Source organism: Festucalex cinctus, chromosome 13 (assembly GCF_051991245.1).
Source record: "Festucalex cinctus isolate MCC-2025b chromosome 13, RoL_Fcin_1.0, whole genome shotgun sequence".
Classification (NCBI taxonomy): Eukaryota; Metazoa; Chordata; class Actinopteri; order Syngnathiformes; family Syngnathidae; genus Festucalex; species Festucalex cinctus.
In genome coordinates, this window is record NC_135423.1 from 9,319,064 (window position 1) to 9,344,595 (window position 25,532).

Here is a 25,532-nt window from a genome sequence, read left to right on the forward strand (position 1 = left end):
ATTTTTGTTTCGAGTTAAATGAAAATGTGTTACTTTTTTAGAACACATTTAAAAATAAATGTCTCATTTATAATTTAAAATTATCATAAAATTCAATGTTACAACATACCAGTCTATTTTTTTAAAACTTGTTTTCAGATGAATGCTGCAAGACATAATTTTTTTTTTTTTTTTACCTGTCAATCATAAATATTGAACTAGTCTTAGCATGTTTGATGCACACAAATAAAAGTGCCCTTGCTGCTTTCCTTCTATTTTTCTTTCGGTGGCCCTGAGTGGGAAAGGTTTGAGATTTTGGACTTTTATAAGACAAGAAAGCGAGCTGATTTGTGCTGCTTCCAAGTGCCAAGCTATCAAAGAGTCCATAAAACAAGCGCTCCTTCATCCCAGCCCGGGCGGCCGCACACCTGCCCGTCCTTCCCGTGACCGCATCAATAACCTTCCGGAAAGGCGACTCGCCGGTACCGTAAAGGAGCCATTGAGCGGCCGCCTCCGGGGACACAAAGAAGCCCCCAAAAACCCCAAATGCAACAAGACGGAGCCGGACGTCGTTGGCAGGAAGGCAAACAAGACAAAAAGGAAGCCGGCATAGTCAGCATTCATCAGCTGAGGGGCTTAACTGCTCCGACCGCACCTGTCGGCCCACAGAGGAACCTTTCACTGAGGGACAGGTGCCAGCCAGACCCCCCCACCCCCCGGACACCCTTCAGCTTCCGGTGCTTTCTGCCTGGCTCCCAGATCAAGATTCACTTTCATGTACACAAGTACAGCAGCTCAATGGGCCAGGAAAACTTTAGTTACTGGCGCCACAAAAGGACACCCCGGAAGTGCTCATTCACGCAAAGGCTGGGGAAATGATTTATTCCTGACAGCCCTAGTTATTATTAAGAAATTAATGATAATTAATTAGTTGTTAGTTATTAAAATTAATGAAAGTCATTTTTTATGGAGACACTGACCAATGTTAACGATTTGATTTAGGAAACAAACTGCAATATGCAACACTATTTCTATAAAAAAAATCATTTTGAAATTATCACTTATACATGGAAGTGCATTGCATTTATTTAAAAAAAAAAAAGTCTCCAATTTTTCAGTTTTTTTTTTTTTTTTTTTATTAAATAACTTTTTTCTGTTTTTTTTTTTCCTTGTAATTTTTTTTTTCTTGTTCCTCATTCAACCCCCATTTTCTTTTTATTTTCACAATATTTTTTCACTCATTTTGGCAACTTTTTTTTTGTGACAGAAAAGAAAATTAGTGGAAAAAAACTCTGGGGCAAATAATAATAATAATAATAATAATAATAATAATAATAATAATAATAATAATAGTAAATAACAGAAAAAAATAATTCTGAAAATCAGGAAAAAAAGATTGAGGAAAAAAAATCCCCCCCCCTCACCAAAAAAAAATACAGAAAAAAACAGGACCTTTTTTAAAAAAAAAATTTTTAAGTGACTGCATTCCACTTCTGTACTTGTCCACCATTTCTAGAAAATTACAATGTACTGGTTAGCTATTTTTGGAACAAGCCCGCAGGCTACTCATGTAATCTTTGAAGGGCACAACATGGATCTTTGACGTCTATAGCTGTCAATAGCAGTGAATGAGTTTCAATTTTTGTATTTTTTTTTTTTTACCCCAAAACTCAATTAATTGATTATATAAACCCTAATGAGGATGTTAGTGTTGATGCATGTGTTAAATTGTTGGAAAAAAAAGTTTTGGTTTTGGAAGAAACGATTTGCGATTTAAAGAAGAAGAAAAAATCTGCATCTATTTGCATCTGCGTTTTGAAGCAGGCACACAAAGTGAAGAAATCAAGTGCACCCTCGCCGTCTCATTTCTGTGGGAGTTCAAGCACGTGCGCGCCGCCGCGAGCACGTCTGCGTGCCTGAGCGTGATCAATGACCCGTGCGCAAGATGAACACATACAAGACATGACGTCCATTAGCGGCACGCAAGCTACGCTGCAAATTTGGCGATGGGCACCTCGATCACCTGCACCGACTGGCCACTTGGACGCGTGCGGGCGTGGAGGCGGGGCCAAGGCGCTCCAGTGCATTGCTGGAATGTTTTCCACAGCTCCCTTCAAGGGCTGCTGATAGACGAGGACAAGTTGAGGCATGTCCATCCACACGCTCGCCTTGTCACTTTCTTTTTGACTGGATATGGACCATTTTTCATAGCATTTGATCAATAACCCCAGCCATCCATTTGCCTTTTGAAAATCAATTACATGACAATATTTGAATGACGGTAGTCCCGCCTCCATCACATTCCAGAGTACCCCTACAGCAAGTGAAATCTACCACATAGAAATACCCGATTTCAACACCTGGGCATGTTTGTATAGCATTTACGGCACTTCAATATTTTTTACAGTCAAACAAATACACGCATAAATTAACAGCGAACAAAAGCAACAGTGAAGAAAATATTGTATATTATTGCAAAAAAAGTATTAATGATAAACAGTTGACTTGCGTGTGTTCTTTTAATTTTTCTTTTAAATAAATTTAGTAATATTTTGTTGTAAACTGTGCATGAGAATATCAACCAATAGCCGTCGACTTCTGTAGGTGTAAAAAGCAGGATTCGAAAGGAATTTGAGAAGCAATCTTCAACTGTACTGAAATACAGTACTTGTGGCTATCTTCTTTCAAATTGACAAGCTAAATAAGTGTGTCACTATCTAGTGGTTAACAGTGGAATTACGCCAAATGTAAACAAGAGTTTGCCAAAAATTGAGTTAATTTTATTTAAAAAAAAAAAAAAAAAAAAAAAAAAAAAAAAAGAAGAAGAAGAAAATCTGCCAAATAGCTGGAACGCGAACACGTAACTCAAAATGTATAAGCATTCAAAATTTCAAACATTAACATTTGAGGAGGGGAAAAAAAAAAATCGAAAGTAATATATGTCATAGTTTCGATGTCAAAGGGTCTTCAGCATTAAGTTGCAACATATTTGTGATGATGCTAATTTCATATTCGCGGTGCAACAGCCACCGAGTCACATTATGTCCAAGCATTCACATAATTGATTTTTTTTATTTCAATTTAAATGAACAGAAATGTCCAATCTACGGTCAGATTTTTTATAAATGAATAAGGTATATTGCATACAACAATTAAAATTGTTTAAAGCCTTATCTTCAGCAACCTAGATTTGTAAAAATGTGCTGAAAAATTCTATAATTAATATGATTATTGTAGAAAATATCTTCAGATTTTTTTCAAAAATTAATTAAAAAAAAATATGACATTTTAAATGTTATAACCTATCACTCAAGCATTCTTATTTAATAGTGTATTTTATTTAAATTTAAAGTAAATGTCATATACCCAACAGTCAGATTTTTTTTTAATTAATTTAATAACTCCCTTCATCGCCTATCACTTTGCACGTCGATTTTTTTTTTTAACTTAAAAAAAAAAACTATCCTTCAGATTTTTGGGTGTGTATGTCTGCATTTGGATTATGTAACACAAGGGCGGTGCGGTGCAGTCCCAAACAATCACAGCCATTTGCTTTCTCGGGTGAGTCACAACTCTGTGCCGCCTCTCCATCAAAAAGTCATGGCGCGCGGCTGTCAGGCTTGGAAGTTAAAGGCAAGATGCAGGGGAAAAAAAAAAAAAAAGTTTCTCCCTTTACGGATAAAAAAAAAAAAAACATGTAGTAAACCGTGGCCCAAAAACCAGCTTGGACCCGTAGCGGCTACTAATGTAACCATTTCCTGTTTGAAGCCTCGGCCGCTTGACCAATCGTGAGGCGTCGTCTCGATCTCATGTTGTCAAAATGTCAACAATCTACCAATTCTTAATTCAACCAGGAAATTTGAGGTCGACTCATGGAATTACCAAAACATGAACAGTTTATCGAAGGTCAAATGAAGTTCAGCTGTGCATTTGAGGTCATTTTCAGCCGAAAGAAACATTTTTCAGAGTGAACGGTAAAGTCGTGTGCAGCTGTGTGAAGACTTTCACACGGCGATGTCATCAGCACAGCTGCTCAACTTGCTCCCACCGCACCCGAACGGACCTCGGCCGGCTCGCTTCTCCTCACAACACGCTTTTGGAACGCAAAACATGATGACAATGACTCTTGGAAATACACTGTCAGCACAGACACACGTAACGTGGTCAAATCACATTTCAAAGTCGCAAGGTTCATACTTAATGTCAAATGATTACAAGTATTTATTAATAATCGATAGGATAATCAATGATGTCTACTAGTGCTGTCACTATTAGGGATGGAACGATAAGGGCAATATCCTGATATTAAAATTGCCACAATATCGTCGTCGTCATGTTCACACTATTTAAAAGGAACACATTAGTTAATAAAGTCAGGTTGATTTCCATTTGTGCAGCACCCTCTAGTGGCTAGTTTATTAGTGCAATTTAATCTTCATTAGGGATGTTTTGGCCTTCTATGTTTAAAATCTACGCAAATTGTCAGATGAAGGGGAACATAATTCGCTTGTGAAGCGATCAATGTGTGCTTGCATTAGCAAGTAAGTGCCTCAGTATTGTTATTAGAGATTGCATGTGGTTTGTCTATATGCATTGCTGTTATGTACAAACGCACAATATTGTGCTTATTTTTTTAGTTTGAGCTCTTTTTTTTTTTTTTTTTTTTTTTTTTTACAATATTGTGACCTTTGTTATTGTTCAATTATTTCCTGTAATATTTTTATTTTGGTCCAAAATTTTTGCTTTTGTTGTCAAACATTTGTTTGGATTTTCTAAGATTTTTTTTTTTTTTGCATTATTTTATAATATATATTTTATGGATCGTTTTTGTATTTCAAACAGGTGTTGTAATTTGATTGAAAGTGGGCACAGGGACAATTTGTTCTCTTCTGCACCCTCCCCCCACAATTAGTCAAAAGTTTAACGAACAACAATGAGCTTTCATTTTAGGCCGGGACAAACATGTACGCCACTTGTTGGCATTTGAAAGTATTATGCTTATAAACCTTCCCCCCCCCCCCCAAACCTCCTCAGCCATTTCCAAACACGACAAATGTGCGCCTATCGGGTGTCAATGTCCATTTCCTCCTTACTGTTGAAACTGAGAGATTTGGGCCATTTCCTGGCCTGGCTTGGATTACGTTCACAAACGTGAGCTCACAGCTTGATCCACTTACTTTTTCTTCTATTTTTTTTTCTTTTATTTTTCCCCCTCAACCATTGCTTCTTGCTCAGGAATGTGCTCGCATTCGCTGCTTTTGCATCATATGAAACACATGCGAGTACTTTTTGGGTTAGGCTTGCAAAAGAAGGGTTTAAAAAAAAAAAAAAAAAAAAAGTGTCGAGTTTCAAACCAGGTTTACGGTTTAAAAGTGAGGTTTCAAGCTGAGGTTACTATTTCAAATGAGAGTTTTTAGACAAGGGTTAAAGTATTTTTTTTAACCGAGGTTTAATGTTCAAAGAAGGTGAACAAGATAGTTTAAAAAGTACAGTTTCAAATAAGCGTTCAAAATGAGGATTTCAAGCCAGGCTTACTCTTTCAAACAATGCTGAGGCTTTCAAACTACAGTTTAAAATTAGGGCTTCAAGTCAAGGTTAAGTTTTCAAAGTAGTATTTCAATTCATGGTTGGGGTTTGAAGTGAAAAGTAAAGAAAGTGTGTTGCCGAATAAAGAGCAACCGAGCTCAAACCAAACAAGCGCGTCTCTGTGCTCGTCTTCGCCGACGTGAGGGCCGCCTCCACCCCTCCGGAGTCCAATCCTGCTGGGACACCTGCAGGGGGGGCGCTTGTGAATGTCTCTCAATGTCCATCCGTCCGTTTTTTCGGTGGCGTTCGCGCACAGGGAGCCAGTCAGGCTGCAAAAGGCCACAGCTGCCGCGACAACACTGAACGTTCTTTGACGTGACGACTCTTCGGCATCAGCAAAAGGAAAAGCGCCCCAATATAACATCGCACATTTTTTCCTCGTATCAAGTTTGGGTGGTTAGGGTTAGGTTAGTTACATTTACGTCGGCGCTAATGTCTCAGCTTCTGCCAAATAACGAGCAATTGACTTGTAGTGCGCATTGTATGGCGCCATGAATCCTGAACACACAAACACCCGACGCAACGCGCATGACATAAACACAACCATTAGAGTTATTAACTTCACAGGCATCATTAGCAAGGAGAGAAGATCAACAACAACCTCTGGGATTGTCTACAGCCTGGCAATAAAAAACGATTTTCTTCTTTCCATAACTCATTCATAAGGCATAAACAAGTCACTTCTAAACCTTAATGAAGCCATTTGGGCGCCTTAGGGACTCATAACAGAGGTAGTAACGCTAAACTGTGGCTACGTAATCACAACAAAGCGGCCGATTGGCCGGTGAGAGTGAAAACTCCGCCCACTTTGGCGATGTGACAGTTTGGCTGGGGTGGCCTAACGCCATCACAACCACTCAACCACATTTGAAAGCAAAATTCAAACTAGGAGTTTCACACAATTTTTAATCGTAACTAGACTAAGTGCGTGGGAATGCTGAAAGCACATTGAGAGATAAATTATGAAATGATAACCTCCTGGTTACTGGACAATGCGCTTTACCAACTATGCCACCGAGCAGTATCAGACACCTGATAATGATGATAAGTTATACGTATGGAAGTGGGCGTGGAAAGTGATACTTAGAAAAAGTTCAATGTCTGTCCCATTGAAAATGAATGGGGAAAAGTTGATATGAAATGTTACATTGTGCAAATACTGTAAGTGATATGGAATCAGACGATATAAACCCCAGGAGGCTTGAATATTTGAAGCTAGTTGAAATTTGAATAATGTAAATTGGAAGTATTATGTGGGAGTTTTTATGCGGCAAAAAAAGTGTGGAGAATAGAAATCACATTAACGTGGGAATGCTTCAGTATTCCCACAATTAATCACAAATTCAACAGTAAACTCACAATTAATTGCAAAATTATATCTGTTCTAAATGTACAATAAAATATTTTTTCTCAGTCTTCATACACCCGTTAACACAAGTGCATTTTTTTAAACTAATAGGAATATCATTTATAGTCATTGATACGGTACTTTGATAATAATTGATAAAATTGAGTTAAAAATAAAAAGATGTACTCTGAAAAAAAAAAAGTGACATTGATTTGTGTTGGACGTTTTTCTGCCACTAGATGGCATAATTGCATTTGTTAGACATTGGTGACAGCCAGCTCAATGTATTTTTCTTTTCATATTAAGAGCTCTCTCATCTTTAACATGAAGTGACTTGTGAAATTCTGCACATTTTTAAAATTATAAAATACAACTTGACCCCAATCTCCACAAATATATGCATTATTAAATTTAAAGTCTGTCAAAATGTTGAATAAAATCAGATGACAGCTTCTGGAGAAATTCCAATTCCGAACCTAATCTAAGAACTTTGGCACCGCTAAGCTAATGCTAGCATTCCAGGCTTCATGAGTCAGCGAGGGTGAACGATTGAGCGACGGCGGAAGGATGATTCATGTTGCAGTCATGCCGTACGGCAGCATTCTTGGCTTTGACTAAACCGGCCTGGATGTGGCGCAAGCGGGGAAAGGACGGAGACGTTTGAACGCGAGCGCCAGCCAACTTGGCTGGGATTCCTCCTTGCCTGGCACACGCCGCTAATTCAAATCGGTGACAATCGGCGCGGCTTCTGTTTGCTTCTGCAGCGTGCTCGACCTTTGGATCACATTTTCTTTCAACTTTGGTGAAGTTGGCTAGTCGGGTATTTGTAGAATCGATTCATCTATCGATTATTCAATTGATTAATCAACTAAAGTTGTCATTAACATTCGTTGAAGGATGCAGAACACAAGTAGAGCTGTCAAAATTAAGTGAAAGTAATCTATTACCAGATTAATCGACAACTATCTGAATAATCCAGTAATTGTTTGGAGCCATTTTTTTTTAATTTAAAATGGTACAAATCTTCAGATTTCTTCATATCCACAGTAATTGTTCACTGATTTCTGTAGTCCTTCATGAAAGAAGACTGATTATCTTCTGTGTTTAATCAAAATAAGACATTTGCACACATCCGTTTTTACTTTGGAAAACAACAACCAAACAAATAACATAGTATATCAACATCAATCCACCCCCCCTTTCTATTTTTTTTTTATCACTATACAAAGGAAAAGTACGAAATAAACAGCAATCACTGGTTCATAAACAGTAATCAGGGGGGGAAATGTTTTTGTTATTCACTTTCATACAAAATTCAAATGAGTCCAATCAGTTGATTGAATAATTTGATTTTAAAAATACTGGATAGTGACAAGCACAAGTCAAACTTGAGGCCAAGCGGACCCGGGTCTAACCTGCCAAAACATTTCTTGTTTATGCCCCACTCGCGCAAATCAAGTGTCCATTTCCCTTCTTTTCATTTTGGCCGATAATTTGGGAGAGAAATCGCAATTTGACTTCATTTTTTATTTTTTTTTTATTTTTTTACAAAAGTTGCACCAAAATGAGGGACCAATCAGTTCAAATACAAAATTCTTCAAATTGCCACAAATGTGTAAGGACTGCGACTGACAAGCGGGGCCATATTTACTTCCGTTAAACAAACTGCGCCACATGACGTGTTTTGTGCACATGAACGTGTGTGACTTCACGGATACAATCGTCCGTTCAAGCCGCTTTTGTTTTGTAATGTGAAGGACTGCGTCAAACTAAAAGTCCAAAGTGTGAATGGCCCAAGAGACGCGTCACCTGCTCGCCAGCCTACTTCCCTCAATTCACACGTCACGCTGGGACGTCCAGACACGAGCGGCGCTAAATCCCGTCGACACCTTCGCCGACCCCTTGACCCAGTAACAAGCGCGCACGCTAACTTTGGCCGGAGAAGTCGGCGTCCCGGCTCAACTCCCAGTTCTGCTTTTCCACAAGCTTGGCGTGAGTCGCGCTTCCTGACAGCTCATCACAAAGTCGTCATTGGATTCTCGCTTATCTGACCCGCCCGCAACGCTCCAGCGGCGTAATCGGCGGCCGTGTTCCTCTTTCCCAGGCGAGGTTTCAGCTTCAAGGCCTGCTTAGAGTTACAGGCAATGTGAGAGCACTTCTTCTTTTTTTTTTTTTTTCTTTTTTTTAATGGTGATGAAAACAACAGCAAACCAGTTTGGCTGAACTCACTCGGCCCCTCAGTAAAGGCAAACAAAAACCGCAACATTCTTACGACCTATAAAAACTGCCTGTGATGAGTTTTGAAGATTTTGGGCGGGTATTTTTAGGGAAAAAAAAATTGTGGTGAGCTAAAAACAAGAAGCGTGTGGTCGGTTGATGAGAGGGTTGACGAGAGGACGAGAAGATGAGAAAATGTAAGACAGTTGTGGCACGGCCAAGAAAAACAACCGAGTTTACATCCAGATACGGTCCCCGTCAAAAGTATTGGGACGGCAATTCCTTTGTTTCTGTTGTATACTGACGACATTTGGCTTTCAGTTGAGAATTCAAACTCTGATTTCCTGGTGTTTTCATCTCGAAACAAGCGTCTTTTGTTTGAAGCAAGCCAATTCTCACGTCAGCAAACGTATTAGAATGGACACGATCACATTCACGTCAAGTGAAGAACAACATTTCATATTTTCCATCCTAACCCTGACTTACAAGAACGGAATCAAGCTGCCACCCACATCTAAACTGTAATGTAATACGAGTTATACTAAAAATAGAACAATATTTATGCAAATGACAATAACAAAAAATAATCCCAAACATATCATTAGCCTAGTATAGGAGTCACCGAAATGGCACCAGCTAGTTCACTATGAGCACATGAGTAGCCCATGGGCCTGCTCTAAAAATGGTGAACAAAGTGATGGGACATGGTGATTTCCTAGGAATTTTGTAGAAGCGATCATTTGAAAATATGAACACTGGCAGAGATTTATAGAAACAAAGTGTTGCATAGTGGTGTTCATCTGTCATTATAACATGATCAGTGTCCATGGTTAGGTTGACAGACATTTTTTTTTGTGTGTGTGTGTGTACTTGGTACAGTATCATGTGCTCAAATATGAACAAAGTCGTCTTTTCTTCCTCCAGGTTGAGCAGCAGATAAGAAGGTGAAGCCTAGCGATGGCTTGTCTGACCCTCGAGTGAAAGATGTCTCAGTGCTCCCCACGGTAGGAGTCTCTGCATCTAATCCTTGACCGGAGGCAAGATTGGCACCCCCACCCCCCCACTACCACCCCCCTTACTCCTTGAACTGACCCAGTCTGACCCCCTATCCTGGTACAGTACACTCTCGGGCCTCCTCTCTTAACATGCATGCCACCTCGGGGCAAAATCGCAGACAAGACAATCGATGCAAGACTGGCCAAAGAGGACACATCGACTGAGCAAAAAAAAACACAAGTTGCCCGCTCAAAAGCTTCTTAAGTGTTAAACAAAGAAATGTTACCTACTATGCTACATAGATGCTATTTGTTAGCATGCTAAGCAGAGATTTCTCAGGCAAAGCTTTGTGGTTGTTTTAAATATTCAACATGTAAGTTAGTACTGTGTTCAAACCAAAAAGTCTGTCGAGTCGACTTGATTGTACACCTAAAAGGCAAGACATGACAACGCACCCTTCAGGCCTTGTTTTGTTTTTCTTATAATATAGAGTGGTCCAAGTCTCTTATGGATTCCAAGGAACAGGCATGTGCAACAGTCACGTAAAGGTCCACAAAATCCTTTGTTTGTATATAGCGCTTTTCTACCTACAAGGACCTCAAAGCGCTTTCGATTTTGACGACTCATTCACCTGCTGATGATGATGTAGCATCAGGAGCAAATGGGGGTTCAGCATTTTACTCAAAAGATACTTTCTGACTGCCTTCACAATGACAAGCCATGTCAATGTTTGGGGTTAGGGCTGTTCCGGTGAAAAAAAGAATTTTTTTTCCAGTCAATCTGGACGATTACGATCTCTTTGAATTGAAGTAACAAACCCAACAATTTCTTAATAAGTCATGTGCGAAATGTTCAGACAAAGGTAATGTATACTGATTTAAATCAGTTTGAACATAAATTTAACATTCATAGCTTATGCTGAAATGTCATAACGATTATATACGATAACTATTGTAACACATCTTATAATGTAAAGCACCCGTCCAACATTCTGACACTGCAAAATTACAACTCAGAACATTTGAAGATATCTGAACAGACTTTACCAACAACAGCTTTTAATCATCCAGAATAAGAGCGTATTTATTTATGCACGCACCTCAATTTCACCATTTAGCAAATCGTAGATTTTTAAAATGGTGTATTCATATTAAATTGCTGTATTACTCAGTCCTACTTTGAATATTACTATACTAAAGTGTAGGCTACTCCATTTTGTTTTAAATGATCTGAAACTTTAACCGAATCCACAGTCTCCCAAAACATGCAAGCACTGTACCAGTCAAGTGTCAAGACAACCTTTGACCTGACAGCACACCTAAAGACACAACCCTGTCATTTCTTCCATCTTGTGGTCCAAGCTGTTGTGGAGATAAAGCAAAAAGGAAAAAAAAAAAAAAAAGACACCACAATTACAAGACATTGGACACCATGTCATGCACATTTTTGTGTGCATAGTGATCTAAAAGGGACAGCTAGGGCCCTATAGGACCCCGTTGAATCTCGATGGTCTCTTGGCACTGGTGTCATTGTCAACACAACACAGTGGAAAGGTGAGCAGGACACGCCTACGCGTCCCTTTATTTACCCAAGCTCAACCGAAACTGCACAGTATCATTGCGCGGACACACACAAAGCGACCGCTCAATAAACGGAAGGTGTACCTTAGGAATTCTTGCAGGCAGGTGTCACAGAAGCGGTGGCCGCAGGTCGACACTTGGACGGGCTCCCGCATGGCCTTGCTGCACAGCGGACACTGGAAGCGTCTCTTGGGCTTCTCCAGGAACTTGTAGTCGAAGCCGGGCATGGTGGCTCCTTCTGCGACGGCTCTGCTCGGGCGTTCTCTCGGCCTGGCGCGCGTCCCTGTCCTTGCGGCTCCTTTCTTGCGCTTCACGCCGACGAAGGGCTCATATCACGTCCGAACGAGGGATCCGAGGTCGCTCTCCCGGGTGGTCGCCTCGCCCCTTCGGCATACAAAAACAAAAACAAACGCCGAGGTTAAACGTGCGGGAAAACGAGCGGACTTCGGTGGGGGTGAAGGTTGTCGTTGCTGCTGATAGACTGAAGCCAGTACGCAAGCCCTCCGACTGTTTAGGTGCACCGAGGCCCGCCTCCGCCTCCTCCTTCTCCTTCTCCAAGCAGGAGGAGTCAAGGAGCCGTTCACACCATTTTATCCATCGACTCTCCTCTTTAATTGAGCTTTTATCCACGTAAGCGCGTGCAATGTTTTCCATATTGCTCCAATATTCACCAGCCAATTAGGTGCAGGTGCGATCCCGATTTACTGCTAATTAGGACATTTAAAAAAACAATTAGACTCACACATCCTCAAACGGAAGCTTTAGTGCCATCTAGAGGTTGAAATAGAAAACAAAGGAGACAAATGATGGTACAATGTATTTTGTTTTGCACATTAAAAGGTAAAAATACTCATTTGACACGTGCTTTCGAAGATCGAGTATTTTACACAACAATTTTACATGACAGTGGGACACACATACACGCGCAGACACGGAGAACACTTATCACCTTCTGGACTGCTAAAGCATTACATCATCATTACATCATCACCGGAGAAACAATGGCAATTGAGAAACATGCACAATAAGCTATTTTTAAAAAAAATAACAATGATGCGTTAAAATACAAAAGGCACAGGGAGTAAACAGCATCAAATAATGTCCAGTTATTAAATGTACTCAAATAAAAGGATAGATAGATTAGATAGATAGATACTATAGGATATGGCACCTGTGTGCCGTATAGGCGAGCAACAGGAAAGTCAATTAGTTCCATTATGTCTGACTTTCCACCATGCCTGTTTTTCAGTCAATTAACCTGTTCGAATGCAAATTACGGCTGGTGTTGGGTCTCCCATCCACACACATTAGCTCACAGAACATCTTCATGTTTAGCGTCTGTGGACTTACATGTTGTTTTGATATTATTCCCTTTACATCCATTTGTCGTCAACTTCCTTGTCAGACTGTTGGTTTTGGTCTCCTGCTGTTCTCATCAGCCCAGTTCGTTGATTCAACCAATCAGCATGCTTCTCTACTTATGACAACGCTTGACTTTTTGCCACCCGGAAGCACGCGTGACATCATGGTGATAAGGTTTACAGTACATCATTGACAGTATTGTAACTACTGTTATCTGTGCTTCGACCCAAGTAGAGAGTGCGAGTACTTCCACGAGTGGCTGTCTGAGACTGCCTAATCCAATAAAGTACAATGTGAGCAGTCAGTGTGTCCGGGGATCAGTATGCCTCATTTGACTGACGACTCACTTAAACACTCCACTGTTCTTTCTGCTGTGCATTGTAAACATCTTCATTCATGGCAAAGCTTAAGTGGGGGGGTCGGAGGCGGGCCTGGAACCGGTTTACACTCGTACGGGCCTTTTGCTGGCTCGTCACGCACGTGACGCGGGACAATGGCGGGATAACGGCGTCACCGCGGGACGGCGGCTTGATGGCTTCCACTCACAGGCACTCATGCTCGGCCTGGGGGTGTCCAAACTACCGACGGGGGCCAACTGCGGCTCACCCTCCATTTTGTAGAGGCTTACGCGAAACAGTGGCGCTTTGTGATATGATCTCAAGTTATTTTTACGCAATGAATGAAGTGAATGGAAACTTCGTTGATCCGTTCCAGCCTTCTGATTACATGCCATGGACTTTTTGGACCGTGTATTATTTATTTTTCATTACTTTAAAACCTTTTCACGCTTTTGTTTTTAATCTGACAATAAATATAACTTTAGATTTTTACTTTAGAAAATTATTTTCACAGGCAGCACATTTTGTGGTCTTATTTTGAAGAACTGAAATGGCATTTTAGTTGATATACGTTTTACTTCCTGATTCTTATGCACGATATGATCTTGTTCATCCTCTATAATAATGTGTTCTAAAAGAACATCTCACATGTAATTATGTGTAGCTTTGTTTAAAAAGATGACATATGTGTATGTTTTCAAGGCTTTTTTCTTGTTGCTTGTTTTGACTTCTATAAAGCCCCCGGTATGAGACCTCTTTGCTGTACCCCATTGTTGCAACGTTTTGTACAATTGTAAGCTTTGTGGTAACACTTTGGTGAATTTCCCTTTTCTGTTTCCAGTGCCACAAAACCAAAATCCCTACACACTCACATAACTTGTCCAAAGTCTTCCTCGAAGAGCGGACGCTGTTCTTCCACTCTCATTTTCATAAGAAGCGTTTTTTTGTTGTTGTTGGTGTAAACTGAGAGGACGCACAAGTGACAGTTTGGAAGGAATGTTCTGAGTGTTCACGTCATCTCGGTGCAGTTTCATCGAGTAAAGCTGAAACAAAAAGACAAGAGAAAAGAAACGAGACATGAGAAATAAATGATCAATCAACATGCCAATAATGATCGTAATAAAATATTCATAGTTTGTACAAGAATTATTGTCAGTAGTGACCATTGTGTTCTCTTCAGGTCAGTTGCGTTTTCAAACAGCAGCAGCAAGGATCAGCAACAACATCTCGATTACTTATTAAATTGTATGCGCGGTAATCTTCTTTAAATCCGCATCTATTTTTAACGCGGACTCTAGGAGGAGAATTTAATCCCACCTTTGCTGCTTTTCAGTTTGTGCCTGGAATGGATTTGTGGGGTTATTAAAAAAAATTCAGCGTTGTCGTCCGTCTCGAGGAGTACAAAATGGTTCTGTTTTGGCTGCAATCGGACCCTTAAAAATGTTCAACATGAAACTCAAATCACCACTGGCGTCTGCTCGGCTATGGCTTCATGAGAATTTTTTTTACCACGCTTTGGGGGATATATTAAATTATAATAATTAAATTATACAAAAATTCATGAGTAGTTTGGTGTTTTATAACCATGCAGTCATTAAAGTTCATAACCAAGCTGTGTCCACACGTGACAAAAACTAAGGTTGCAGTTCGACAAACTGTCGAGTTATCGCCCGACGGTAAAATGGCAGCTTCAAACTAAAATGGCCGACTTCCTGTGTCTCTTTGGCTATGGCTACTTGAAACTTTTCTGTGGTCTACTCATGATCAAAATGCGTACTAAAGTGTGTCAGGTGACAACACCAGATTTGCTGGGTGAATTTTCAAATAAAGAATTTGGGGAGAGAGGGAGATGTCATCACTCATCAGGCAAAATACTGCCACCAAATCAGGCATTTTAGGCCGCAACAATCACAAAAAGGCCACTGAATCCTGGAGCACTGTTTAAAGTTATAAATGAGTCGATGAACTGCCTTCACAGAGGGATTAGAACAGGATTAGTAAATTTAAAGAAAAAAAAAAAAAAGAAGAAGACCAATGGGCGAAATATTACGTTTGATCGCCAGCAGGCTGTTGCCATGACAACAAGCCACCGAGGTGACGGTGAACGGGTGGCTCTCGTCCAGCTGCAGCGCCTTCGGTATGCCCGAGTCCTCCTCTTTCCTCCCCAGGCGTCCGCGGGCGCCTTTTCCCCACGTGTACACCTCGCCATCTGCCCACATGCAAGATGAGAGCACAAAACTTGATCACTTGCTTTTCACCAGCTTTTAGTTAAACATAAAAAAACAGGATTCAATTTCAAAATTGGTTCCAGTAATGTGCGTGCTTTTCAAGTACCCAGAAAGTAGTTGCTCAGTTTTGTGGGGACTCCTTTTTTGGTTCTCAGAAAAAAAAAATTTAATTCCCACATTGTGTGTGTGTGTGATTTATTTCATGTACAGTAAAAACGTGTACACACAAACTTATGCACACACACAGATGTCGCTGGGTATCTCCTGCAGGGGCGACACAATGGCTCCATCTGCCAACAAAGACGTCCCTTGATGGGCAGAAGCTGCAGGCAGCCAGGTCGGCCGCTGCTGACTTTCACACCAGGGGGCCCAATCATTGGCACAATGTGACATTTCACCATTTGTACCCTCCAGCGTGACGCACGCACGCACACACACGCGCGCATCTGTGACAAATCACTTTCAGCCCCCCAAAAAACTGTCTAGTTTACATTATTGCCAATCCATTTTGAGCCAAGTGAACACTACTTGCTCCATGAAAAATGTCAAACCTTTGATTATCCTATGCCTAAAACAATGAGTACAGATCTTTTCACTCTGAGGTGGTTGAGAATCTCATCTGTGACCACAGCCTCCTTGAGCACCATCGTTTGAATGTGTGACACGTAATGCTGAGCAAAATTCGACTAAAGTTTACCACAAAAAGAGATGAACACTATTTTTTTTCTTGGAAGCTTCGTCGGCACCATGTGCGTAACGTTTCCATTTTCCAGTGTAGCCAAAGTGTCCACATGACCGGTTCAAACCATTAGTACCCTCTATTGGTTAAAAGTCGATACTGCAGTTAATCAATGCAGTAAGTCCGGTCATCTTTTCCCTATCAGCGCAGGTAGACCTCTCGAGTTACGACCATTTGACTTACAAAAATAAATGTCATAAAATACTGTTTTGCGCTCACAAGTTGATATTTTTAAATGCGCACTACATCATACATTACGGTACTATTTTCTCTCTCTCTCTCTCTCTCTCTCTCTCTCTCTCTCTCTCTCTCTCTCTCTCTCTCTCTCTCAATAAAACAATTGACAGATTAATTGATTATTTAAATAACCGTTACTTGCAGTCCTACACTGAAAAAAAGCTATGGCCCGAGAATTTAAAGTCCACATTTATTGACAGACATGATTACCACCACCTAGCACAACAGAAAAAAAAACACAACTACTACAAACGATTAACAAATTGTAGAACATTGCAGTATTTCAGTGCTGCAAAAATGAAACGTAAGCCCACCAAAAAATGTCACAGGGTCTGCTCTTCAGTGAGGAATTTCTCGTTAGCGTGTACTCACCAGACCTGATGGCCAGCGTGAACGCGTCTCCGCAGGCCGCCATGGTGATGCCCTGCAGACCGGGCACCGGGTAAGGAGTACGGCTGCCCCGTCGTGAACTGCAGCCAATCTGCCCGTGCTGGTTGCTGCCAAAGGTGATACACTGGCCGCTCTCTGAAGGGGGGCAACCAAGCAAGGGTGAGCGACCGTCCACGACGCTTTCAGGGCCACAAAGTACTTTTATGCTCCTGTTATGTTTGTTTCTTTAGTAGCATCTTCTCAAACTGGTAATACATTTATTTAAAAAAAAAAAAACAACAACATATAAACACATTTTCACTGGCGTTTTAAACTTAAACCAGGTGAATTTGATTTTGTGTTTTGAGTGGTGCAAGAGGCAGGTTGATTTGATTGGACCTGTCACAGCGACAGAGTGGGCAGTGCCGATGTCAATGCAGACAATCTTCTCCTTGTTGAGCGGCGCCGACCGGACGGGCGCGAACGAGTGCACCTCCTCCACCTGGCTGGAGGGACTCGGCTCCTCGCCGGATGTGATCTTGTCCAGACCCAACTTGTTGAACCTAACAACAACAAAATGTTTCCTCAGGTGACTGATGATGGCCATGTTTGTTGTGAAAATTCATCAAAGGTGGGCTAAAGTACTCACACTATGAAATTAAGTACAAGTACAGATAAAAGATCATTTCAAGGAGGGGAAATTGAACTCATTAAAACTCCCAGCCATTTTCACAGAAGCAACCCCCCCTCGCTGCCAACTGTTTTACTAGATTTTGACTGATTTCCAAGGCCCACAGAATATTGTGTTCTATTGCTATAAAACATGGACCAAAGAAAGATTAGTCTCTTCTTTCATAGGAAAATAAAGTATATTTGTATGTTTCCGTTTTGCAGCAATTAGCATGAGAATATAGCTAAACACCGACATTGAAAACACTAACAAAAAGAGCTCGTTGCAACATGGCCCTGGCTGATCTCTTATACTCTGCTGCCACTTGCTGGCCATTTTTTGTAATACTGTAATTACCATTGCTTTAAGCTACCGATTCATGTCAGAAACTGCATCAAAAGCTTCTGTATGCACTTGCATTTTAAAAAAAAAAACAACAACAACATTTTTGGGAGTGAAGGACAAATTATTAAAAACGTATTTATACGTTTTGGGGTTTGAATGAGTGAAAAATCTGATTCACCAGTGAACTGAAACAATAATTGACAGATTACCGGTAATCAATTAATCATCTCTAATGCATGATTATGAAATGTACTTTAAAGTAAAAATAATTTATTACTGTCAGCTACATATCTGAAGTTCATTTTGAACATGTAAAAAACAAAAACTGAGGAGAAAAAAAATGAAATTCTCCTATATAATATCCCAAATTGAAACATTATGTACTCCTAGGCTGAGAAATGATAGGAAGAAGTTCAACTTGAGTTACATGTGTGCTCCTAATGATAAGAAACTAAACTTGTTAGATTTTGCCATTGTATGCAATCAAAAAAACAACGTGATCACTCAGCTTTACCGACATAGCTACCAAGTGAAAAACACCCCTTACTCTCCTGTCTAATCATAAAATATGAGTACCCGGTTACTTCCCACCACTGCAAGTAATGACCTGTTGCTCCCACATGCCAGGATGCTGTTGCCAGAGCTGATAATCATGGAGCAGTCCACGCCGCACATGACCTTCTGGGCCTCAAACTGGGCAGGCAAACACACCTGCTGTGGACAGTTGTGAGTGTCCTGAGTCCCAAGACCAAGTCGACCTGGCGGACAGGAAAAAAAAAAAAAAAAAGATGACGCCATCAATACGTGAAGAATTCTTACGTATCACGTCTCATGTGATTACCGTTGTCTCCTCTCCCCCAGGTGAATACTTCTCGTTCGTTGGTCATGGCGAGAACGTGGGAGGCGCCGCATGACACCTGCACCAGCTCGTAGCCGAGCAATGCTTCCACGATTTTGGGCTGAATGGAGCAGAGGAATTTGATTTTGTCAGTACCGCGGAAGTTGAAACACACGTGCATTCGTGGCGGCCATTCAAATGAGGGGAAGCTCATTTTTTTATGCTTCAGACAGGTCATTCAATCATCATGCAGTAGCTGAATGTCCCCCAGAGACATTTCCGATGGGCAGAGATGGGAAAAGTACTGACATTCTCTACTTGATTAAAAGTACAGTTACTTGTGTAAAAGACAACTTTAGTAAAAGTAAAAGTACTCACTCTCATACTGGATACATATGGGTATATGTATGGCATGGCTACATATTGTTTTTCAACAAAGTAAACAGGAAGTTTACATAAACATCCGCAGACAAGAACCTAAATAACATTAAAAATATTCTCCGTGTGGATGTCGCGTACCTGTGTGACGTCGTTGAAGTTCCCGTGGCCCAAGCAGCCGTTGCTCCCGCTTCCAAAGGTCATGATGATGCCTCTGTCTGCAAATGACTTCATTACACAACACTGTACTGACACTTGTTTGACTTTATGGGTTATTCTTGAAAGGTAGTGACTATGGAGAATAATCGGCTCGTAAACTGGAAAGCGTTGCAAAGTGCATGAATAAATGATCCCAAATGTCGGAAAATTCACCTTCAATAAGTACAAATAGCGTAGGAAGTGCACATTTCATTTTACAACTTTCAGAAACATGCACTTGTTAGATGAACGTAATTTGGTCGTTTTGTTGGAGTTGCCAGGGTTTAGTTCGCCGTTTGCCCCAAGTCAGCTGGTACAGGCACCAGCACCGATTCATAAGTCAAACGGTCCCACCACAACGTCCAAACACTTCTTGGCTCGGGCTGGGGTCTCTCACCTGTCATGCAGGTGGTGAAGAGATCTCCACAGGAAACCGACTTGATGGTGACCCCGGACTGACCTTCCAGGAAGCGTGAGATGAACTGCGGCTGCATCTGCTCCACCAATCCGGGCAGACTCACCTCGGCAGAACCCACTGATGGTGCCTGTCAACATGATCGTAAACAAAACCGTCGGCCATTGTGCTTTAAACAAATTAGACGTGTGGTGCCTCAAAACGTTGTTTCCCCAATACGAACACGTAGTTAGTTGCAGTGAGAATCGGTCAGTGTGCATTGGTCAGTCGCCAGGTGTACGAGGGGGAGTACACAAATGTAATTTGCTTGCGTGATGAAGCCGTGATTTTGTCCTCACGCACCTCCCAAGTGATGAGGCGGCCCGACTTGGTGACGCCCATCTTCTGAGTGCGTCCCAGAGACACCTGCAGCACCTCGGTGTTGAGCATGGGCAGACGCAGCGGGGCCGAGATGCCGCTGCCCCACGTGTACACCGACGATAGCGGGAGGGGATGCAGCTTGCCCGCGCCTGAGCCGTCTGCACAAATCAACAAAGAGCCGCACACTTTCATCTTGTGCCCACTAGGGGACGGGAGGGATTAGTGACCTTTGCAAAATGATTCCAAATATAAATGTTGCAGTTTCAAATGGTTTTCTTTTTACTGAGCAGACTGCAAGAAAATGACAGATGTAGCTCAAAAGTGCAAACAGAAGAGTTTTGTTGTTTTTCAAATGCTGCCACGGTACGAGATCTTTTGCTACCTCTGGACCTGCCGGTCGGCACTCTGCCTCCACTTCTGCCTTGTGGCCCCGTTTGCACAGTGGAAAGTGGTTTCTCAATCCTGGAAACAAGACATTTCAACTAATAGTGTGACTGGTTGTCCGTTTTCAAATTCATTGTGGGTATTTTTTGTGAGTCTACCCATGACGGGCATCTCAACCAACAACAACCAACTGGCTTCAGAGTTTCATTCTTTATAAAAGGGCCCCTGGAAATGGAAAACCCACCAGAATGGCCACTCTGAATCAAACTGACAGACACTTCCTATGTCTTTTTCAGGTATGGCCGCATTGGACTTTTTTGATCGATATAAAACTGGTTTTGGGGGCTGAATTTTCCAAAAAGGTTGGTCACCTGCGCATCTTGACGTTGCCGATGTCCGTGCAAAGGTTGAGCAGCGGGCGAATGCAGATGGGGAGTGCCATAATTTCGTTGAGTTGAGGCCGCTTGGATGGATCCAGGTTGAGCATGTTGAGGATGAGCTGACGCAGTTCTGGGCTGTAGCGATCTGAGATGGGCGCGAAAGTGCCGCTCATGATCTTCAGCACCAGGGCAGGCAGGTTCTGAAAAAACAGCAAAAGAAAAATCTATATTTTTGGGGGAGATCTTCAAGTGAGTACTTTTCAAATTAGGGAATGCGTTCTTACTGCGGCCTCAAAGGCTCTCTTGAGGCTCGCCAGCTCGTAGAGGACGCAGCCTAGGGCCCAGATGTCACTCTTCTGGTTGTACGGCTTTCCCTCGCACAGCTCTGGAGAGATGTAACACGGCGTCCCAACCACCTGCACTGGCAAATACACTTGTTGCAGCATTATAAAAGATATTGTAATGCAATTGTATGGAGGCGTATTGAGGCCACACTAACTTCCAAAAGTACAGTTGTATTTTTAAACAAAAAGGTTTTTATGACATTACAAAAGCTGTATTTTATTTTTAATAATTGTTTTTCTTATTTTTGGATGGTACAAATTAAATGCTTTTATTTTATTTATTTATTTATTTTTAAAAAAGCTCGAGTATTATAAAAGAAATAAATTAAACAACTTTTTTTCCGAGGAAAATATAAATATAAAAATACTTTGTCCAGAATCAAGTCAGGATTTTTGTTTGGAGCAGGAATATACCTGCATATATATTTATAAAATAATAATAACAATAATAATAATAATAATTAAAAAAAACATGGCGTGAGATGTAGTTGCATTTAAAACAAACATTTATTCTTATTTAAAAAAAAAAAAGAACTACCTCTCATGAAGGAAAAACAAGATTAATCCTATAATATGATCACATTTTTTCTTGGAAGAAAATAATTCTTTTACCAACTTTTTTCCTGAAAATATCCAACTTCATTGGCACTGGCACAAAAGTGACCTTTTCGTCAATAATACACAATTAATTTTTTTTCTCGAAAAAGCAATTCTTTTGTGGAAAAATAATACACAAATTTTTTCTTGAAAAAAATATGACTGTTTCTCTTTGTCATGTTGCTACATCGAAAAAAAAATCCAACTTTGTTCTTATTAGATTACTTTTTTTTTTTTTTTTTAACTACAACTCATTCTCGTAACTTCATTTATCTGGTACTTTTTTCCTTTTCTGTGTGGCCCTCATACTCATTAGTGAAATGGCGACATCCACGCATGCTGTTGAAGTGAAATGGAACTCACGGTGTACGCTTTGCTTTTGCTGACAAGGATTTTGGAGATGCCAAAATCGCCGATCTTGACGATCATCTGGTGCTTGTCCAGCAGAATATTCTGTGTCTTGAGGTCCCTGTGCAGGATGAGCTTGTTGTGGACGTGGTAGAGGGCCAGCAGGATCTGCACAAAGAAGTGAAGGATGGTGTCCTCATCCAGCAGGGAGTTGCAGCGCTTCTGGATGTAGTCAGCCAGGGTGCCACCTACATGTCAGTATAAAAGCTTTGTGTTTTACATGGCCAACAACCTAAACTGACCTCAGGCATGTCTTCTTGAGAATTCTTTGTAGGTCTACTTATGACGGACATGCTTAACAAATGTTGTGCCTAAGCTAAACAGAAGGCAGTTACGGATGTCATCAACCCCCAAAATGGCAGCTTCCTGTGTCTTTTCAAGCATACCTTCATGTGACTTTTCTGTGGGTCTACGCATGACAAGCATGTCTGCAAAATGTCATTCTGACTCGACTTGGCTTACCCGGCGCATACTCCATGGCAATCATGAGCGCCTTGTCCTCCAGGAAGTTCTCGTAGTACTCGATGATGTTGGGGTGGTTGAGCAGCTTCAACACCTGACACTCGTTCTGAGCCGCCAGGCGCTCGTCGCGGGACATCTGCTCCACGGGGATCTCCTTCAGGATGACCAAACCGCCATCGCTGCGCCGCCGACATAGATGGACGATCCTGACGGACAGTTTGGGTGTCGGTTAAGCATCTGGAGCGTATTGACAATTCTGAACATCTAGCCATTTCTGATATTTTCGCAATGCAAATTCTTCCTTGTACATGTTGTTGTATATGGAATTGCTTTTGCCTGTGACTAGCATACAAACAGGCAGATTGTTGTCGTGGTCAAACATCACATTTAGATATCAAAATAATCCTCACAAATCACATTACAGCGATCCAAAGTCCAAAGTCTTGAGTGGAGAGCTTCCTTTCACCGAGTTAACCGCCACATCGACTTGTGAGGTAACTCGGAATTGTCAATCGCCCATGTTTTTAACATGTTGAAAATTTATCAAGAAGAATGAATGACTTCTAAGGAACCCATCTATCCATTTTCTTAACCGCTCATTCCTCACAAGGGTCGTGGGAGGTGCTGGAGCCTATCCCAGCTGGTTTCGAGCAGTAGGCGGGGTACACCCTGAACTGGTCGCCAGCCAATCACAACTTCTAAGGAATGCAGGTTAAATTTATCACAAACTTAACATGTCATACATTAAACGTGCCAAATATTTCCCTAGTGTTATTTTTCCGTACCCTGGGTCACCCTCGTGTAAGACATTCAATAAGGTGCAAGAAAGTAAGTGTCAATAACACGTGCGATAGATCAACGTGTGTTAGAAAATTTCGATTTTCATTTTGTGGCTGGACTTTCCCAAACTTGTAGGCTACTCGCTGTTATCATTACTGAGTGAAAAATTTTAAAAGTATATATTTCTGGGTCCTTTGAAACAAAGTTACAAGGCGTATAAATAAAAACCGAGTTACCCATATGTTTAATGGTCGTGTGTGTGTTGTCCACAAAACAAGCTAGTTATTAGCCGAGCGTTTTGGGCTCACTTCGTCACTTTTTACACATATAACGTGAGCCTCCAATCGTTTCCTGCGAACTGCAATAAATAAAAAATGTGTGACGGTACGAAAGGGGTTGAATAGATGAGTTGCACGCAGCTTGCTTTACCCGAATGCTCCTCTCCCGACAACTTTGATTTTCTCGTATTTCTCCATCACGTCGGCAGAGAACAGACACTTCCGCCGTCTCCCCTGGCAACCCGAGCCTTGGCTATGGGAAGTGCCATGGGACAAAATAAAAGGCGACGCGCTATGATGAAGTTTCACTTCCATCTTGTTAAATAAGTATATACAAGTCAAGTTCGACCCATTTAGACATTTAACTGCGGACAGCTGTGTATATATATATATATATATATATATATATATATATATATATATATATATATATATATATATATATATATATATATATATATATATATATATATATTATATATTATATATATATATATATATATATATATATATATATATATATAAAAAACTAATAATAATTATACAATAAATTATGAAACACATCTCTGCCCCTCGATTGCTCTTGTAACCCAAAGTGTGGAGGTCAAATTTTTGATCCAACAAGGGTGGTAAAAACCACTCACAACACTCGCAATGATGACTTAAAGCTACCTATAAAGGGGTTCGCGGGTTTTAACAGTGTATCTTTGGTTTAATTAATTACTTTTTTTTTTTTTTTTTTTTTTTTTTTTTTTTACGAAGTGCCACTACGGCTGTCTGAACTAGGGACCTAACTGGGTTTTGAACCCCAAACCCCATGACCACATAGTCAGCGGTATTACTCAATATTCACTAATCTAATGAGCCACCAGTAACAGCGTGTAAGAATGTTGCATTAAATTTATGCCAACATCACTTGTCGGTACAAACTGGCGACTGCAGCTATACAGCTCTTCAGCCTGCCCAAACCAAACCCAATTTGTTGGGTCAAAATAATTAACCCAACCTTGGGTTAAAAATAAAATAACCCAATCTGCTCGAGATCAGCTACCCACCAACTGTGTTAGAAAACAAACAACCCAGAATTTTTTTCTGGGCGTATTCTTGGATTCCAGTGGTGGATACAGCCCAAAATGGCTGACACCGACTTGGGTCCGTCTGGAGCAAAGTGATGTGAAATGGAGACAGCGTGCAGGATAATAAACGCTTTGTGCTGTGACAAAGAAGGACCTGTGCAGCAACATGACTATTATCATCCATCTGAGTACGTAATGGCACCCGTATATTGTTGCTTAGTTGCTTCCGTCGTAGCTGCAGGAGGAATGAAGATAGCCGAGTGGGGGCGGCTTGAGAAATCCGGCCGGTGTCTTTCTCACGAATATGATATCTGAAAAAAAAAAAAAAAAAGCACCTTGAGGAAGTTTGCGACATGCCTCCGACCTGCTTGACGACATATTCGAGTGCGTGAGACGGCGCACTGAAACTCACACAGGATGTTTGGAGAGGACTTAAAGGCCGCTTGTGTTGTTACCATCAAAACAAACACTCAACTCTTCACCTCTCGCATGAAGCAACGCACTCTCCCACGGGACAGGTTGCTCGATACACCTGGCGGTGCTGTCTACATGACATCTCATATAATAGTGCATAAGTGAGGTTCATATCACCATTTTTATTTGCTATTGTGGTTGTGCAAGTGTACCTAATTAAGTGGTC

The 25,532-nt window shown here is 41.0% G+C and overlaps 2 protein-coding genes across 8 annotated transcripts in view; both read right to left on the bottom strand.

Annotated features, from left to right (window-relative positions):
• traf4a (tnf receptor-associated factor 4a) overlaps positions 1-12,368 on the bottom strand; it is a 31,788-nt gene extending 19,420 nt beyond the window's left edge. The window contains exon 1 of the mRNA XM_077541033.1: positions 11,791-12,368. Coding sequence (XP_077397159.1) covers positions 11,791-11,933 — 143 coding nt within the window. The 5' untranslated portion in view covers positions 11,934-12,368. The remainder of the gene's footprint in view (positions 1-11,790) is intronic.
• nek8 (NIMA-related kinase 8) lies at positions 11,942-25,276 on the bottom strand. 7 transcript variants are annotated; one of them, XR_013287894.1, is made up of 16 exons: positions 23,968-24,058; positions 22,759-22,964; positions 22,252-22,484; positions 21,232-21,363; positions 20,939-21,147; positions 20,566-20,645; positions 20,166-20,341; positions 19,806-19,953; positions 19,352-19,428; positions 18,836-18,953; positions 18,602-18,752; positions 17,379-17,542; positions 16,983-17,135; positions 15,457-15,615; positions 14,279-14,449; positions 11,942-12,090 (listed from the first exon to the last, which is right to left on the bottom strand). XR_013287894.1 is itself a non-coding variant. In XM_077541030.1 (15 exons), the coding sequence occupies exons 1-15, from the start codon at positions 25,245-25,247 to the stop codon at positions 14,421-14,423; spliced, it is 2,055 nt and encodes a 684-aa protein (XP_077397156.1). In that variant the 5' UTR covers positions 25,248-25,276; the 3' UTR covers positions 12,507-14,420. The 7 variants fall into 7 exon arrangements, 5 of the variants coding, with proteins under 5 accessions (XP_077397156.1, XP_077397155.1, XP_077397157.1 ...); XR_013287893.1 differs by having other exon boundaries at positions 11,953-12,090; positions 13,057-14,449; XM_077541030.1 differs by lacking the exons at positions 11,942-12,090; positions 23,968-24,058 and adding an exon at positions 25,228-25,276 and having other exon boundaries at positions 12,507-14,449.
• Between the last annotated feature and the right edge of the window lie 256 nt (positions 25,277-25,532).

Coding starts and splice junctions, on each gene's coding strand:
- nek8 (XM_077541028.1), bottom strand. CDS start 24,014: ATGGAGAAATACGAGAAAATCAAAGTTGTCGGGAGAGGAGCATTCGG. Junction 17,136..17,378: donor CCACTCTGTCGCTGTGACAG/GTCCAATCAAAT, acceptor GCCCCCCTTCAG/AGAGCGGCCAGTGTATCACC. Junction 14,450..15,456: donor CAGCCTGCTGGCGATCAAAC/GTAATATTTCGC, acceptor TTTTTGTTTCAG/CTTTACTCGATGAAACTGCA.